The sequence below is a fragment of the Dermochelys coriacea genome, chromosome 9 (genome assembly GCF_009764565.3).
Source record: "Dermochelys coriacea isolate rDerCor1 chromosome 9, rDerCor1.pri.v4, whole genome shotgun sequence".
NCBI lineage: Eukaryota > Metazoa > Chordata > Testudines > Dermochelyidae > Dermochelys > Dermochelys coriacea.
The window spans coordinates 99,291,738-99,311,004 of record NC_050076.1 but is presented as its reverse complement, the minus strand read 5'-3'; the positions used below and the strand labels follow the sequence as shown (position 1 = coordinate 99,311,004).

Genomic DNA, 19,267 nt, shown 5'->3' with positions numbered 1-19,267 from the left:
CATATTTGATTTGAAACTATTTTATAAGAGCGAGAATGTAGAACAGTTTTGTAAAGCACTGGCACTTGTTAAGGAGATGAAATGCTGAGCGTTAAGTCAGAGGTTCAAATACTCGAGTCAGAATCTTCCACTATGCACAGAGGAATACACTGTGTGAAGCTAAGAAAGTTTTAAAAAAATTGTTGGAGGGTTTCTGTTGTACCACTAAGCCTCACTGACTTGGTATTGGAAAAATGGAGGCTTGTACCTATGGGAGACTCTAACAAAGCTCTCCCTATCTTCAATGCCATAGCGCACTGGTGTTCTAGAAATGTGCAGAGGGGGTTACAGTTGAGTAAAGCCATAGGGAGGTGGGCGGGGAAGGGGAATGGGGCTGGAGTGTGTTGGGGGGAGAGCGTAGCTACGTGTAGCACCCCATATCCACCCGGTTTCCTCCTTTAGGGCCCTATGAAATCTGTGGATTTTTGGATTTATTATTTTCTGAATTTTTTCCATTTAAAAAAATAATAATTTCATCTTTGTTTTTTTAAATCAAAATTGTTTGATTCACTGACAACAATTAAGTCGCCTTACTATAAAAATGTTCAGAATTGGATTTCAATTGGAAAAACTGATTTTACCAAAACAAAAAAAAATCCTACAATTTAAATAAAACATTCTGCAGCTATACAGTATATGGTAAAAATAACACATCTTAAATAACTTTTTAAAGTATCACTTGGTAATATGATAAAACTGATGTTGCTGAACAGTAACACAAGAAGTCTGCAGAAGTATGAGCCTGTTACAGTGTCCATTTAACTGAATTCATATTTGAATAATTAAAACATAAAAAATGTACTAAACATAAAATAATTAATCCTTCCAGCAGTCATTGCTGCCATGTTAAATTAAACTCAGTACTTTCAAGCTTCCTGTATTCTAAAGGAATGCTTAAATTAATTTCAAATTTGATTAAATAAATTTCAAACTATCAAATCAACAGTTTATTTCTGAGCAGCCCTACATAATGACAAACTTAAATGCCATTATTTTTGCCATCTCTGGCAGACATCTCCATTGTGGTACGTTATGTTAGATTTTTAGTGTTTTCCTCAGAAAGTGATTCCCTCATGTCTGTAAGTAGATTTTTATGTTTACTAAAGCTTCTCTCTGTGTCTACAAGAGAGGACAAGGAAGAAGATGTAAGGTAGGGCAACCTCTACTACTTTAGGTACTCGTCCCTTTATAACTTTCCAGCAAGTGGAAAGATCCAGTCGATCTGGGATGGGCTCATTCTGAGTGCTGCGCAGAAACACCAGCCATTGTTCACGCAGTTCTAGTGACGGGCAGGCAGTTCTGATCAGAGTGTTGTTGCATAACTGGAGTCTGCCTGGGATCAAACAAATGGATCAGTCAATACATGTCTTTTGCTCTATGGACATCCCGGTGTTTAGAGAATTTGATAAAAAGTAAGTTGATATTCTTCATGCAGATTGTCCGGGGTATTTCCAAGAGTTTCTTCACCAAACTCACAGGTTTTGGCTGTTCCAGAAATCAAATAAGACCCCAGATCTTCCATAATATTGAAATCTGAGACAGCTGTAAGGTGGTGGGTACCCCCAAAGATGGTCAGAGGTGTTATCAGTTTGGGGCAAGCTTCAGATATGAAAGCAGTCTTAAGTTTCAGCACGTCTGATTTTTCCTGATTGCTAAGTAATGTCAAAAGATTTGTCACAGCCTATGGTGAATACTTCTCTTTTTTAAAAAAGTCCCAGTAGGAATCAGTGTGTTCTGCATGATATTTTACTTCCTAAAACCAGCTATTCCATCTTGTCTGTACTGCTTCGGGGGGACCTTTGTGGTGTGCACATCTTCAGTCTAAGAAAAGCAACCCATCTTCGCTTTCTGGCTGGCTTTTTGAACAAGGCAGGTTTCATCCAAGTAACAAAAGGTGCCACATTGCTAAAGAAGTGAAAATGCTGCCATGTTTCACCTATCAGATTGATTTTATGACATAGACATGTCACGTGCACAGCTGTGTTTGACACATTTCAGTGCTTCTCTGTATGTTTTGATGCAGTATGCTGCATTGTCAGTTACGACTGACCAAACATCATTGAGGCTGAGCTAGTTCTATTAATTGATTCCAGAAGAATATGGAATGGTTGTTGCTCTTCATGAATATGACATCAGTCAAATAGCACTGATCTTCAACTCCTGAATATAATATGTATTCTATTGCCATAATTTTTCTACTTGTTTGTTACTGGAGGATTTCATTAAAGAAATTTAAAATTCAGTAATGGAAAAAAAAATCCAGCTTGAAAATCACTATCGTATCATTTCATGTTAAAAGGCTTTTTTTTTTTTATATTGTACAGGCATAATATTACAGGTGCACTTCAATACACAATTAAGTGTCCTAAAGCATATTAAATATGAAATGTCTAATAAAATGATTAACAAGCACTTTATAGAATAGCTCTAAAATCCCAATGCAGTGCTTTTGTTTGCTTGTTTGTTTGTTTTTTTGTTAAGGCTATTTTAAGGGGTTACAGCATCTTAAATGGTTTTTCTTAAATTATCAGTATTTTAAATCGTATAATGATTCGTCTTTTCTAAGTACAACAAACGTTTTCCTAAGGGCCAATGCATACGTTATAAGAAAGCATCTACTTATGGATCTCATTATAGTAAAAGAAAAAAAACTTACCTTTTAACAATATTTATCACAGTGTAGTCTTGGATATCTGTTGTCTCATCAATCACCATTGAAATCTTTCTCCCATGGATTTTGCCAGCACTGCCACCATGTGCTCCTGATAAATATGGAGCAGGTGAACCTCCTAAAGAGTTGCTTCATTTTCAGGCAATGTTTCACCCTCCCATCCCCCTGCAGTGTTTTAAGAGGAAAGATCGAAGCTTCTTCATTTTTTCCAATGGGATATCAGCCTCAGCACAGACCGCAACAAAATCTTCAACATCCCGTCTGGCATCTGCAGATTTCATACTGTCTACAATGGTTCTCTGTAGGGAGTGAGATCCTTGATAATTCTTGTCACATGTGGCATGATTCTTCAGATAGGTTTTTGACGTTAGATGATGGTTGTAGGTATCTTTTCAGGTCTAGTCTGTCTATTTTATGATGACAGCACTTGCAGAACATCATACCGCCAGGTTCATAGAAGTCATTAGGGACTGACTAGCTCTTAACTTTGGTGTCAGCATGTTGTTTCTTAGTTTTTTGGATGAGCATTTTCCAGTTGTAAAATGCCTTTTAGACATGTTTAAATTATGTACTGAATATGGAGGGGTGTGGGAACTGCACTAGTAGTAACAGGCTGTGTTTCTAAACAATGGTCAGTTAATCTACAGTGGCGGAGAAGGGCGAAAATGCATATATATGCATTCTCGTTTTGTGTGTGTACGTGTGTCTTTGACACTTCCCACACAGTACAAAATTAGTACACATGGGTTTCAAATATGCTATTTCAAGCTTCATTTTCTGAATGACTTTATTTTTTTTGTATAGCATGGATTTTTTTTTGTATAGTGCTGGATTCCATGTTGTTTTGATTCCATGATTCTGTCCAAATTCTCGTTAACGCAATTTCATAGGTTCCTTACAATCTCCTTACAGGTTTTGATGGACAGCCCTGGGTTTTTCTGGATCCTGCCACCCACTCGGCAGGGTGTATCTTCTTTTTCTTCCCATATACATTTATTTTATGGTGTTTCCACCCCTCTTGCTCCTTCCTGGCAGGGTCACCAATGCAGCTTGGGAGGAAAATTGTAATCACAGGGTAACCCCCACTTATTAGCCAGACAGTTGAAGACTTCCAAAAAATAATACAAACACATACAATATATTTAGCACAGTAATTATATTAACCAGGAAATAAATATAACATAACAGGGTAAAACACTATTCTTAGGGTCACCTGTGCCCATGTTGATAATACCATGAATTTCCCCAGTGACCTGAATATAGCAAATGCAAAATTAGTGTCCCCTTGGTACGTGTACTTTGTAGGGGTCCTTGATGACTGCTGACCACACTATCTTCTGTGCAGAAGTTAGCAACATGTCTCACTGTGTTCACTACAACCCAAAAGACTCATAAATGGGATAAGGTGGTAAGTGCCTATGCAGATTTAATAGGCCACAGGTAATAAAATCCCCAAACTCTTTCCCATTGGCTTGAGGACACAGTTGAGGTAGTAAGGGAACTCTCAAACAATCTCCCTGACTAGCTAACTAAAAGACGGTGCACTCACAACTCTGTGATGGATCCTCAGGTTCAGAGATGGCTCTGGACTCTTCACTACAGAGGGCTGATGATCTCTGCTGGTAGGCATCCTCTTCAAGCAGGAATCAGGCTGCTTCTGGTGCCAGGGTTTCCCCTCACCACAAATGGATGCAGGGCTCACGGTGCAGATTACAAAACTATACTAAAATCCAAACTAGTCTCCCACCCCAGCACTCAGACACACTCACAGCAGGTGGCAGCCCTGAACTAGCAGCCAGAGGAGCAGTGATGCCATGTGGTGATTGATTTCACCTAGGGAGCTCAGCCTGGCTCGGGGTAGTTTTCCCAACAAAGCTCTACAAACTTGGAGTACATTGGAGAGGGAAAGGCTCAAGCTGAGGGAACTTGCTTTCCGGTACCCAGGGACCAGTTCTCAGGGGGGACCCTATATGCAGGTCTGGGACTCACCACCTCCCCACATAGCCAGTCTTGCCCTTTCCCCGGCTAGCTCCAGACTGCTCCACAATGGCTTCCCCTGTCTCCTGACCTCCCAGGGAAGGGCGTCTTTCTCCCTATTGGCAAAAATAACGAGGAGTCCTTGTGGCACCTTAGAGACTAACAAATTTATTTGGGCATAAGCTTTTGTGGGCTAAAACCCACTTCATCAGATGCATGGAGTTGAAAACACAGAGGCAGGTATAAATACATAACACATGAAAAGATGGGAGTTGCCTTACCAAGTGGGGGGTCATTGCTAACTACCCAATTCAAATAAGGTGGAAGTGGGTTATTCTCAACAGTTGACAAGAAGGGGTGAATACCAAGAGAGCAAAAATCACTTTTGTAGTACAGGAGAACCCATGCAGCTCCCGGCCGTCGCCCACAGGAGTACCCCGCAGCTTCTGGCCAACACGGGAGGCAGGAGATCCCCGGAGCTGCAGGCGATGGGTACCCTGCAGCCTGCAGCTGCTGCAGGTGGCTTCTAGCCCCTGCAAAGTTTCCCTACTTCAGGCAGTGTGGGGACCCACAGATCCCCATTTTGTCAGGTATATTTTTAGTAAAAGTCATGGACAGGTCAGGGCTTCTGTGAATTTTTCTTTTTTGCCCCTGACCTGTCCATGACTTTTACTAAAAATATCCATGACAAAATCTTAGCCTTATGAATGACATATAAGTCTAATAAACACTGCTTATTGTTATACTCCACATTCACATGCAGCTGGCACTATTTTTTCTCTCGTATAAGTTTTCAGTAACATTGGTGTCTCCCTCAGTTTGGTATTTTTAAAAGCTTTCTCATATTCCAAACGTGAGATAACAGACACTGTGGAGCCTGTGTCCAATTCTGTTTTAAGCATTTTCCCAGCCACCTGAGATGTCAACCAGATTGCTGACTTGTCATTTTTGCTCACACTATATCCAGGCTGGCCATTCCACTCTCACAGTCTCTGCAGACATATCTTTACTGCTACAATGATCAACACCCCCCACAACATACTTTTCAAGATCCATGGCTCCCACACTCCACACATGCCTAACACAACATGTGGTGTACCTCATTCAGTGCACTAAATGCCTCAATAGCAACTATGTCAGGATGAAATCAGACAATAACGATGCTCTCGAATGAACTCACGCAAGAAAATGATAAAAAACATAAACAACACATCACTGTGGATGATCAGTTTTTACAAAAACAACGAGGAGTCCTTGTGGCACCTTAGAGACTAACAAATTTATTTGGGTATTAGTCTCTAAGGTGCCACAAGGACTCCTCGTTGTTTTTGCTGATACAGACTAACACAGCTACCCTTCTGAAACTTTTTACAAAGTGATCACTATATCTGACTTACCACTCCTCATCTTCAAAGGAAACCAGAACAACACTTTCAAAAGACAAGCCAGGGAGCTTAAATTCATAACTTCATGGTAACATCTTGTATTTAGCTGTGACATGCTGATTAAATTTCCCAGACCTGGAGAAGAGCTCTGTGTAAGCTCGAAAGCATATCTCTCTCATCAACAGAAGTTGGTCCAATAAAAGATATTATTTCACTCCACCCACCAGTGAACTAGCTGTCATTTAGGGCCTGATTCTCCAGTCTGAAAGCGGGCAAAAATGATAGTTTGAAGTCACTGGATGTTTTACTGGTCAGAAATATAAGTGTGGGCCCATTAGTGCAAATTTTGAAACCCCACAGAAACAAAAGGATGCTCTATTAAAAACAATACCTCCTGAGATCCCCTGAGTGGGGTGTTAATAGGGATTCTACACTGTAAAACAATTCAGGCACTTTAACCTTTTAGCTTATTGGAAAGCCAGGAGTTAAGGAATGATGGTTTTGGTGCTGGAAAGGGGCAAATAAGGTGCCCCATTAACCCAGCTTCACTCTTACCAAGGGCTTAGTGATGGAAGAGTCAGGGGCAGAATGGGATTAAGGCAATCTAGGGTCCTATGAATAGCACAGTATGGGGCACTCTGTGGCTTAGTCCTCATACTGTGATCACATATCTTTGGTGTGGCGATGGCAGAAGGCCTTCCTCCCTGCCCAGAGAGGCAGAGGAAGGAGCATGGTGCCTATTCCTCCCCAGGAGTAGCAGCAAGAGTCTCTCAGTTTGGGAGAGAAGGGAGGAGTTGGTGGGACGCCCCATCCAGTTGGGGGCCATTTGCCCCTTTTGGAGCTAGTCATAGAATCATAGAATCATAGAATATCAGGGTTGGAAGGGACCCCAGAAGGTCATCTAGTCCAACCCCCTGCTCAAAGCAGGACCAAGTCCCAGTTAAATCATCCCAGCCAGGGCTTTGTCAAGCCTGACCGTAAAAACCTCTAAGGAAGGAGATTCTACCACCTCCCTAGGTAACGCATTCCAGTGTTTCACCACCCTCTTAGTGAAAAAGTTTTTCCTAATATCCAATCTAAACCTCCCCCATTGCAACTTGAGACCATTACTCCTCGTTCTGTCATCTGCTACCATTGAGAACAGTCTAGAGCCATCCTCTTTGAAACCCCCTGTCAGGTAGTTGAAAGCAGCTATCAAATCCCCCCTCATTCTTCTCTTCTGCAGACTAAACAATCCCAGCTCCCTCAGCCTCTCCTCATAAGTCATGTGCTCTAGACCCCTAATCATTTTCGTTGCCCTTCGTTGTACTCTTTCCAATTTATCCACATCCTTCCTGTAGTGTGGGGCCCAAAACTGGACACAGTACTCCAGATGAGGCCTCACCAGTGTCGAATAGAGGGGAACGATCACGTCCCTCGATCTGCTCGCTATGCCCCTACTTATACATCCCAAAATGCCATTGGCCTCTTGGCAACAAGGGCACACTGCTGACTCATATCCAGCTTCTCGTCCACTGTCACCCCTAGGTCCTTTTCCGCAGAACTGCTGCCGAGCCATTCGGTCCCTAGTCTGTAGCGGTGCATTGGATTCTTCTATCCTAAGTGCAGGACCCTGCACTTATCCTTATTGAACCTCATTAGATTCTTTTGGCCCAATCCTCCAATTTGTCTAGGTCCTTCTGTATCCTATCCCTCCCCTCCAGCGTATCTACCACTCCTCCCAGTTTAGTATCATCCGCAAATTTGCTGAGAGTGCAATCCACACCATCCTCCAGATCATTTATGAAGATATTGAACAAAACGGGCCCCAGGACCGACCCCTGGGGCACTCCACTTGACACCGGCTGCCAACTAGACATGGAGCCATTGATCACTACCCGTTGAGCCCGACAATCTAGCCAGCTTCTACCCACCTTATAGTGCATTCATCCAGCCCATACTTCCTTAACTTGCTGACAAGAATGCTGTGGGAGACCGTGTCAAAAGCTTTGCTAAAGTCAAGAAACAATACATCCACTGCCTTCCCTTCATCCACAGAACCAGTAATCTCATCATAAAAGGCGATTAGATTAGTCAGGCATGACCTTCCCTTGGTGAATCCATGCTGACTGTTCCTGATCACTTTCCTCTCCTCTAAGTGCTTCAGGATTGATTCTTTGAGGACCTGCTCCATGATTTTTCCAGGGACTGAGGTGAGGCTGACTGGCCTGTAGTTCCCAGGATCCTCCTTCTTCCCTTTTTTAAAGATGGGCACTACATTAGCCTTCTAAGTGTTCCAGGCTATCTGGAGACCCAGGCAGTTGTCACTGCGGCAGTCATGCTCAGGTCAGGTTTTCAAGCTTTTCTTTGTGAGAACTAGAAACTTACTTTTGTTGATGAAAACTGAGATTCTGACATCATCACATGACTCTAGGAACTGGGGCCCAGAGCACAGACCAGTAGAGCCTATTCTTTACTCAGACCCGGCAAGGGGCTCTGACACCCAAGGCTGTGCTGTTGTACATACTCCTGGACTGGGAAAAGTTGTTATGGCTCCTTCACTGAGGCCCTGATCCTGCAACTTGAGCTGCATGGGGAAACCCTCGCATATAGCACTTCAACAGGGCTCTGCATGGGTGTAGGGTAAGGGTCCATCTAGATGGAACAGATTTCAGGATCGGGGGCTTAAAAGTCTTGGGAAGGGAGGCTTGTATATATCACAGCTATGATTTTTCTTGCCTCATTTTTGCCACATGACCAGTCCCAATTCGGAATGTGCCATTCCAAAGTGATCTGAATGTTTTAACCCACATTGAGACAGTGCACACAAGCCCGTGTGTGTGCGTGGACACAGACAGACGCAGACAGACACACACACAAGCATACGCAAAATTTATGCAAGTTCGCCCAAAGTTATGTTAAACATTTGCTTGTTTCCCTGGAACTGATGAACTCAAGCACTGGACTACTAATCAATATTTTTGATTTCTCTTTGAAAGGTTTTCTCAGCTCTAACTGTGAGAGAGAGAGAGCTCTTTTGGCCAAAATGGATTATTTTCAATAATTAAGAAGGATAACAAGAAACTTACTAGCAGAGTTCTTTCCTTATAGCATAAATATTATTTGTTTTAAGGTTTTCCCTATTTAATGGTTCTCATTAGGAAATATAACACCGAGCACTCTTTGAAAAGTAGGAGAAACAGGCTTTTAGCCTACTGGAAAATTCTAAAATATTTTAAGTATAAATTATTTACCTTAAAGTTCACTCTATGAATTTTTCTGGTCACAGTAGCTAACTACTGATCAGGTTATCACAGCAATGTGCAGGACAATGTACCCATTCCTTTCAGCAGTTTGACAGATGAGCCTTCCTAACTGGAATATGTTGTCTGTAACTTCACCATTGGAATATTGCTTCTATGTTTGGGATTTTGAATTTTTTTTTTTTTTTAGCTAATGGTCTGGTTTTATGGAAACCCATCAGAGATTAGGAGCTGATTTTGAAAATCATCCTCCATAAAGTCTCTTGATCATATTTTATGGTGTCTGCAGTTTATAGAGGTAATCTTGTATCCCTCTGATACTTATGACATGTAGGAATATTTCCTATGGTGGTTAACTACTCCTGCAGGGGAAGTTATAATGATGAATTTGTGACATAATTTCTATGGCAACATTCTATGATTTCATAAATGCGGGATGATGATTATAGTGCAAGTTCAAGGTGAAGCTAAATTATGATGGAAAAAAGTCCCTATTCAAACACAAATGTTTCAGTAATAGTAGAAGGGATATCAGAAATTACTGGCAATGTATTATATTTGTGATTAAGTTTCTCATTCAGTTTTCTCCAGTGTGAAAGTAACTCTTCACAAGAGGAGAAGCAAAGAAATGGCAGAAAAGAGAGCTTAAAACAAAACAAAACAAAAGAACCCTCTCTTGAGTCATGAGAATAAAATTGGTTTAGTAATAATAATACATTAATTGACTAGTATAATTAATAACAATGCTCTGTACTTCTACAGCTCCTGCCATCCATGAATCTTAAATTGCATCACAAACCTTAATTCATGAAGCTGCACAACAGCCTCTGAGGTAAATCATATTGTTAGCCTCATTTTACAGATGGGGAAGAGGTCGAAATAAGGTACAGAGGTTAAGTGATTTGCTCAAGGTCACACAGTGTGTTAGTGCTGTACAGTCAGAGGACACAAGGGCAGTGGTGAGGGGATCATGCTGTATAGTTGGGGGGACACGAGGGCAGAGCTGAGGAGATGGTGCTGTGCGTGAGGACAGTTAGGAGGGGATGGGGACGTGAGGCCAGAACTGAGGGGACGCTGCCATAGGGCCAGGGGGGTGCGAGGCCAGAGCTGAGGGGATGGTGCTGTGCGTGAGGAGAGTTAGGAGGGGATGGGGACGTGAGGCCAGAACTGAGGGGACGCTGCCATAGGGCCAGGGGGGTGCGAGGCCAGAGCTGAGGGGATGGTGCTGTGCGTGAGGAGAGTTAGGAGGGGATGGGGACGTGAGCCAGAACTGAGGGGACGCTGCCATAGGGCCAGGGGGGTGCGAGGCCAGAGCTGAGGGGATGGTGCTGTGCGTGAGGAGAGTTAGGAGGGGATGGGGACGTGAGGCCAGAACTGAGGGGACGCTGCCATAGGGCCAGGGGGTGCGAGGCCAGAGCTGAGGGGATGGTGCTGTGCGTGAGGAGAGTTAGGGGGGATGGGGACGTGAGGCCAGAACTGAGGGGACGCTGCCATAGGGCCAGGGTGCGAGGCCAGAGCTGAGGGATGGTGCTGTGCGTGAGGAGAGTTAGGAGGGGATGGGGACGTGAGGCCAGAACTGAGGGACGCTGCCATAGGGCCAGGGGTGCGAGGCCAGAGCTGAGGGGATGGTGCTGTGCGTGAGGAGAGTTAGGAGGGGATGGGGACGTGAGGCCAGAACTGAGGGGACGCTGCCATAGGGCCAGGGGGTGCGAGGGCAGAGCTGAGGGGATGGTGCTGTGCGTGAGGAGAGTTAGGAGGGGATGGGGACGTGAGGCCAGAACTGAGGGGACGCTGCCATAGGGCCAGGGGGTGCGAGGCCAGAGCTGAGGGGATGGTGCTGTGCGTGAGGAGAGTTAGGAGATGGGACGTGAGGCCAGAACTGAGGGGACGCTGCCATAGGGCCAGGGGGTGCGAGGCCAGAGCTGAGGGGATGGTGCTGTGCGTGAGGAGAGTTAGGAGGGGATGGGACGTGAGGCCAGAACTGAGGGACGCTGCCATAGGGCCAGGGGGTGCGAGGCCAGAGCTGAGGGGATGGTGCTGTGCGTGAGGAGAGTTAGGAGGGGATGGGGACGTGAGGCCAGAACTGAGGGGACGCTGCCATAGGCCAGGGGTGCGAGGCCAGAGCTGAGGGGATGGTGCTGTGCGTGAGGAGAGTTAGGAGGGGATGGGGACGTGAGGCCAGAACTGAGGGGACGCTGCCATAGGGCCAGGGGGTGCGAGGCCAGAGCTGAGGGGATGGTGCTGTGCGTGAGGAGAGTTAGGAGGGGATGGGGACGTGAGGCCAGAACTGAGGGGACGCTGCCATAGGGCCAGGGGGGTGCGAGGCCAGAGCTGAGGGGATGGTGCTGTGCGTGAGGAGAGTTAGGAGGGGATGGGGACGTGAGGCCAGAACTGAGGGGACGCTGCCATAGGGCCAGGGGGTGCGAGGCCAGAGCTGAGGGATGGTGCTGTGCGTGAGGAGAGTTAGGAGGGGATGGGACGTGAGGCCAGAACTGAGGGGACGCTGCCATAGGGCCAGGGGGTGCGAGGCCAGAGCTGAGGGGATGGTGCTGTGCGTGAGGAGAGTTAGGAGGGGATGGGGACGTGAGGCCAGAACTGAGGGGACGCTGCCATAGGGCCAGGGGTGCGAGGCCAGAGCTGAGGGGATGGTGCTGTGCGTGAGGAGAGTTAGGAGGGGATGGGGACGTGAGGCCAGAACTGAGGGGACGCTGCCATAGGGCCAGGGGTGCGAGGCCAGAGCTGAGGGGATGGTGCTGTGCGTGAGGAGAGTTAGGAGGGGATGGGGACGTGAGGCCAGAACTGAGGGGACGCTGCCATAGGGCCAGGGGGTGCGAGGCCAGAGCTGAGGGGATGGTGCTGTGCGTGAGGAGAGTTAGGAGGGGATGGGGACGTGAGGCCAGAACTGAGGGGACGCTGCCATAGGGCCAGGGGGTGCGAGGCCAGAGCTGAGGGGATGGTGCTGTGCGTGAGGAGAGTTAGGAGGGGATGGGGACGTGAGGCCAGAACTGAGGGGACGCTGCCATAGGGCCAGGGGGTGCGAGGCCAGAGCTGAGGGGATGGTGCTGTGCGTGAGGAGAGTTAGGAGGGGATGGGGACGTGAGGCCAGAACTGAGGGGACGCTGCCATAGGGCCAGGGGGGTGCGAGGCCAGAGCTGAGGGGATGGTGCTGTGCGTGAGGAGAGTTAGGAGGGGATGGGGACGTGAGGCCAGAACTGAGGGGACGCTGCCATAGGGCCAGGGGGTGCGAGGCCAGAGCTGAGGGGATGGTGCTGTGCGTGAGGAGAGTTAGGAGGGGATGGGGACGTGAGGCCAGAACTGAGGGGACGCTGCCATAGGGCCAGGGGGTGCGAGGCCAGAGCTGAGGGGATGGTGCTGTGCGTGAGGAGAGTTAGGAGGGGATGGGGACGTGAGGCCAGAACTGAGGGACGCTGCCATAGGGCCAGGGGGTGCGAGGCCAGAGCTGTGGGGATGGTGCTGTGCGTGATGAGAGTTAGGAGGGGATGGGGACGTGAGGCCAGAACTGAGGGGACGCTGCCATAGGGCCAGGGGGGTGCGAGGCCAGAGCTGAGGGGATGGTGCTGTGCGTGAGGAGAGTTAGGAGGGGATGGGGACGTGAGGCCAGAACTGAGGGGACGCTGCCATAGGGCCAGGGGGGTGCGAGGCCAGAGCTGAGGGGATGGTGCTGTGCGTGAGGAGAGTTAGGAGGGGATGGGGACGTGAGGCCAGAACTGAGGGGACGCTGCCATAGGGCCAGGGGGTGCGAGGCCAGAGCTGAGGGGATGGTGCTGTGCGTGAGGAGAGTTAGGAGGGGATGGGGACGTGAGGCCAGAACTGAGGGGACGCTGCCATAGGGCCAGGGGGGTGCGAGGCCAGAGCTGAGGGGATGGTGCTGTGCGTGAGGAGAGTTAGGAGGGGATGGGACGTGAGGCCAGAACTGAGGGGACGCTGCCATAGGGCCAGGGGTGCGAGGCCAGAGCTGAGGGGATGGTGCTGTGTGTGAGGAGAGTTAGGAGGGGATGGGGACGTGAGGCCAGAACTGAGGGGACGCTGCCATAGGGCCAGGGGGGTGCGAGGCCAGAGCTGAGGGGATGGTGCTGTGCGTGAGGAGAGTTAGGAGGGGATGGGGACGTGAGGCCAGAACTGAGGGGACGCTGCCATAGGGCCAGGGGGTGCGAGGCCAGAGCTGAGGGGATGGTGCTGTGCGTGAGGAGAGTTAGGAGGGGATGGGGACGTGAGGCCAGAACTGAGGGGACGCTGCCATAGGGCCAGGGGGGTGCGAGGCCAGAGCTGAGGGGATGGTGCTGTGCGTGAGGAGAGTTAGGAGGGGATGGGGACGTGAGGCCAGAACTGAGGGGACGCTGCCATAGGGCCAGGGGGGTGCGAGGCCAGAGCTGAGGGGATGGTGCTGTGCGTGAGGAGAGTTAGGAGGGGATGGGGACGTGAGGCCAGAACTGAGGGGACGCTGCCATAGGGCCAGGGGGTGCGAGGCCAGAGCTGAGGGGATGGTGCTGTGCGTGAGGAGAGTTAGGAGGGGATGGGGACGTGAGGCCAGAACTGAGGGGACGCTGCCATAGGGCCAGGGGGGTGCGAGGCCAGAGCTGAGGGGATGGTGCTGTGCGTGAGGAGAGTTAGGAGGGGATGGGGACGTGAGGCCAGAACTGAGGGGACGCTGCCATAGGGCCAGGGGGGTGCGAGGCCAGAGCTGAGGGATGGTGCTGTGCGTGAGGAGAGTTAGGAGGGGATGGGGACGTGAGGCCAGAACTGAGGGGACGCTGCCATAGGGCCAGGGGTGCGAGGCCAGAGCTGAGGGGATGGTGCTGTGCGTGAGGAGAGTTAGGAGGGGATGGGGACGTGAGGCCAGAACTGAGGGGACGCTGCCATAGGGCCAGGGGGGTGCGAGGCCAGAGCTGAGGGGATGGTGCTGTGCGTGAGGAGAGTTAGGAGGGGATGGGGACGTGAGGCCAGAACTGAGGGGACGCTGCCATAGGGCCAGGGGGGTGCGAGGCCAGAGCTGAGGGGATGGTGCTGTGCGTGAGGAGAGTTAGGAGGGGATGGGGACGTGAGGCCAGAACTGAGGGGACGCTGCCATAGGGCCAGGGGGTGCGAGCCAGAGCTGAGGGGATGGTGCTGTGCGTGAGGAGAGTTAGGAGGGGATGGGGACGTGAGGCCAGAACTGAGGGGACGCTGCCATAGGGCCAGGGGGGTGCGAGGCCAGAGCTGAGGGGATGGTGCTGTGCGTGAGGAGAGTTAGGAGGGATGGGGACGTGAGGCCAGAACTGAGGGGACGCTGCCATAGGGCCAGGGGGTGCGAGGCCAGAGCTGAGGGGATGGTGCTGTGCGTGAGGAGAGTTAGGAGGGGATGGGGACGTGAGGCCAGAACTGAGGGGACGCTGCCATAGGGCCAGGGGGTGCGAGGCCAGAGCTGAGGGGATGGTGCTGTGCGTGAGGAGAGTTAGGAGGGGATGGGGACGTGAGGCCAGAACTGAGGGGACGCTGCCATAGGGCCAGGGGGGTGCGAGGCCAGAGCTGAGGGGATGGTGCTGTGCGTGAGGACAGTTAGGAGGGGATGGGGACGTGAGGCCAGAACTGAGGGGACGCTGCCATAGGGCCAGGGGGGTGCGAGGCCAGAGCTGAGGGGATGGTGCTGTGCGTGAGGAGAGTTAGGAGGGGATGGGGACGTGAGGCCAGAACTGAGGGGACGCTGCCATAGGGCCAGGGGGGTGCGAGGCCAGAGCTGAGGGGATGGTGCTGTGCGTGAGGAGAGTTAGGAGGGGATGGGGACGTGAGGCCAGAACTGAGGGGACGCTGCCATAGGGCCAGGGGGGTGCGAGGCCAGAGCTGAGGGGATGGTGCTGTGCGTGAGGAGAGTTAGGAGGGGATGGGGACGTGAGGCCAGAACTGAGGGACGCTGCCATAGGGCCAGGGGGGTGCGAGGCCAGAGCTGAGGGGATGGTGCTGTGCGTGTGGAGAGTTAGGAGGGGATGGGGACGTGAGGCCAGAACTGAGGGGACGCTGCCATAGGGCCAGGGGGTGCGAGGCCAGAGCTGAGGGGATGGTGCTGTGCGTGAGGAGAGTTAGGAGGGATGGGGACGTGAGGCCAGAACTGAGGGGACGCTGCCATAGGGCCAGGGGGGTGCGAGGCCAGAGCTGAGGGGATGGTGCTGTGCGTGAGGAGAGTTAGGAGGGGATGGGGACGTGAGGCCAGAACTGAGGGGACGCTGCCATAGGGCCAGGGGGGGTGCGAGGCCAGAGCTGAGGGGATGGTGCTGTGCGTGAGGACAGTTAGGAGGGGATGGGGACGTGAGGCCAGAACTGAGGGGACGCTGCCATAGGGCCAGGGGGGTGCGAGGCCAGAGCTGAGGGGATGGTGCTGTGCGTGAGGAGAGTTAGGAGGGATGGGGACGTGAGGCCAGAACTGAGGGGACGCTGCCATAGGGCCAGGGGGTGCGAGGCCAGAGCTGAGGGGATGGTGCTGTGCGTGAGGAGAGTTAGGAGGGGATGGGGACGTGAGGCCAGAACTGAGGGGACGCTGCCATAGGGCCAGGGGGTGCGAGGCCAGAGCTGAGGGGATGGTGCTGTGCGTGAGGAGAGTTAGGAGGGATGGGGACGTGAGGCCAGAACTGAGGGGACGCTGCCATAGGGCCAGGGGGTGCGAGGCCAGAGCTGAGGATGGTGCTGTGCGTGAGGAGAGTTAGGAGGGGATGGGGACGTGAGGCCAGAACTGAGGGGACGCTGCCATAGGGCCAGGGGGGTGCGAGGCCAGAGCTGAGGGGATGGTGCTGTGCGTGAGGAGAGTTAGGAGGGGATGGGGACGTGAGGCCAGAACTGAGGGGACGCTGCCATAGGGCCAGGGGGGTGCGAGGCCAGAGCTGAGGGGATGGTGCTGTGCGTGAGGAGAGTTAGGAGGGGATGGGGACGTGAGGCCAGAACTGAGGGGACGCTGCCATAGGGCCAGGGGGTGCGAGGCCAGAGCTGAGGGGATGGTGCTGTGCGTGAGGAGAGTTAGGAGGGGATGGGGACGTGAGGCCAGAACTGAGGGGACGCTGCCATAGGGCCAGGGGGGTGCGAGGCCAGAGCTGAGGGGATGGTGCTGTGCGTGAGGAGAGTTAGGAGGGGATGGGGACGTGAGGCCAGAACTGAGGGGACGCTGCCATAGGGCCAGGGGGGTGCGAGGCCAGAGCTGAGGGGATGGTGCTGTGCGTGAGGAGAGTTAGGAGGGGATGGGGACGTGAGGCCAGAACTGAGGGGACGCTGCCATAGGGCCAGGGGGGTGCGAGGCCAGAGCTGAGGGGATGGTGCTGTGCGTGAGGAGAGTTAGGAGGGGATGGGGACGTGAGGCCAGAACTGAGGGGACGCTGCCATAGGGCCAGGGGGTGCGAGGCCAGAGCTGAGGGATGGTGCTGTGCGTGAGAGAGTTAGGAGGGGATGGGGACGTGAGCCAGAACTGAGGGGACGCTGCCATAGGGCCAGGGGTGCGAGGCCAGAGCTGAGGGGATGGTGCTGTGCGTGAGGAGAGTTAGGAGGGATGGGACGTGAGGCCAGAACTGAGGGGACGCTGCCATAGGCCAGGGGGGTGCGAGGCCAGAGCTGAGGGGATGGTGCTGTGCGTGAGGAGAGTTAGGAGGGGATGGGGACGTGAGGCCAGAACTGAGGGGACGCTGCCATAGGGCCAGGGGTGCGAGGCCAGAGCTGAGGGGATGGTGCTGTGCGTGAGGAGAGTTAGGAGGTGATGGGACGTGAGGCCAGAACTGAGGGGACGCTGCCATAGGGCCAGGGGGGTGCGAGGCCAGAGCTGAGGGGATGGTGCTGTGCGTGAGGAGAGTTAGGAGGGGATGGGGACGTGAGGCCAGAACTGAGTGGACGCTGCCATAGGGCCAGGGGGGTGCGAGGCCAGAGCTGAGGGGATGGTGCTGTGCGTGAGGAGAGTTAGGAGGGGATGGGGACGTGAGGCCAGAACTGGGCCAGAGCTGAGGGGATGGTGCTGTGCGTGAGGAGAGTTAGGAGGGGATGGGGACGTGAGGCCAGAACTGAGGGGACGCTGCCATAGGGCCAGGGGGTGCGAGGCCAGAGCTGAGGGATGGTGCTGTGCGTGAGGAGAGTTAGGAGGTGATGGGGACGTGAGGCCAGAACTGAGGGACGCTGCCATAGGGCCAGGGGGGTGCGAGGCCAGAGCTGAGGGGATGGTGCTGTGCGTGAGGAGAGTTAGGAGGGGATGGGGACGTGAGGCCAGAACTGAGGGGACGCTGCCATAGGGCCAGGGGGGTGCGAGGCCAGAGCTGAGGGGATGGTGCTGTAGGAGTCTGTGGGGCCGTGCCGGCAGAGGTGAGAGAGGAGGGTGCGCTGGGGATGCAAGGACCCAGTTGAGGCTAGTCTTTGGGCTGGGGGGGTGGAAGGTAAGCGAAGGGGGACACAGGCAGAGCCCACAGCCTTTGCCTTTGGCATCCACCCCACCCCCCCTGGATTGGAGGAAGGGATCAGGCAACCACCTGAGGAGGCGTTGACGTCATAACGTGTGGGCGGGGCCATTGTCCCTTCTTCTCGCCTCAGGCAGGGGGTCGCCCCCCCCCGGCTTACCCTGCCCGCGTTCAAGATGGCGCTCGGGGCCTCATCATCTGGTGCCGAGGCGCGCAGGCGCCGGGCAGCGCGATCGTGACGCCGCCCCGCCAGGCGCTGAGCTCGGCCCCTGCGCTGGAGCTGGGTGCGCTTTCGTCGGGTCCCGCCTCGGGCTTTCCTCCCTTCTCCGCAGGCGGGACGATGAGGCTGCTGGCTGCCGGGCTCCTGCTGCTGGGCTGCTCGGCTCCTCTCTGCGCCGCCTTCTACCTGCCCGGCTTGGCCCCCGTCAGCTTCTGCGAGCCCGCCAAGGAGAGCGAGAGCTGCCAGGTGAGAGCGGCCCGCGGGGAGTCCTGCGTGGGCGCCTGCGGCTCCCGGCCTGGGCCAGGCTCCTGGGCTCGGCGCTCCTGGGGGCGGGCACCGCTTGTCAGGGGACGCTGGGGAGCCCTGGGGGCTCCTGGCTTGATGCACCCTGCGAGGGGGGGGGAGGGGGGCTCTTGTAGGGCGGCCTCCGGCTGGGTGCGGAGTAGGGCCCGTATGGGGGGGGGGGATGGTTTGTAGGGGCGCGTAGTTGGGTACGGAGCAGGTTCCTGTGTGGATGGGATGGGAGGATTTGTAGGGGGCTTCCTGGTGACTGTAGAGTAGGGCCCTGTGCCTGGGGTATGTGTGGGTGGGAGGGCGGTAGGGGGGGCTCAGCTGGGTATGGAGTAGGGCCCGTAAGGGAGGGGGGTGATGACCCTTTCTCAGTGGTCAAACTGAGGGATCCTTGGGGCAGCCCCTTCAGGGGGCAGCAAGTGGCTGTGATGGGAGGAGAGAGCCCCACCCCTTTCACACCCAGTTCTCTCTTTCCTGTGGTGGGGTTTTTCGGACAGGGCTACATCCCATGGCTTTTAGCATCTCTGGTGCGGATAAGGTGTTGAACCAGCCTGTCAACCCTGGCCAGGTGCTAGGTGAGAGCAAGCTGCTTCTCGGAGGAACAGTGGATCTGTCATACAATGCAGCTTTTCTTTGAATAGCATGCTGTACATAGAAAACCATGAGGGCTAAATTAGCTGTTATGCAGGAAAAAGATCTTGAAGTTAGTATGGATAGTTCTCTGAAAACATCTAATCAATGTGCAGCAGTAGTCAAAAAGAGCTAACAATGTTAGGAATCATTAGAGAAGGGCTAGGTAATGAGACAGAAAACGTTATAAGGACACTTTATAAATCCATGGTATGCCTACACTTTGAACACTGCATGCAGTTCTGGTCACCCCATCTCAAAAAAGATGTATTAAAATTGGAAAAGGTACAGAGAAGGGCAACAAAAAAGACTGAGCATGTAATAGCTTCCATATGAGGAGAGAATAGAAAGACTGGGACTCGTCAGCTTTGATGACTAAGGGGGAATATGATAGAAGT

At 52.4% G+C, this 19,267-nt stretch overlaps 1 protein-coding gene across 1 annotated transcript in view; it reads left to right on the top strand.

Annotated features, from left to right (window-relative positions):
• Positions 1-17,841: 17,841 nt before the first annotated feature.
• The window catches only part of LOC119861764 (transmembrane 9 superfamily member 2-like), a 41,710-nt gene continuing 40,284 nt past the window's right edge, over positions 17,842-19,267 (top strand). Inside the window, exon 1 of the mRNA XM_038417279.2 lies at positions 17,842-18,194. Coding sequence (XP_038273207.1) covers positions 18,069-18,194 — 126 coding nt within the window. The 5' untranslated portion in view covers positions 17,842-18,068. The remainder of the gene's footprint in view (positions 18,195-19,267) is intronic.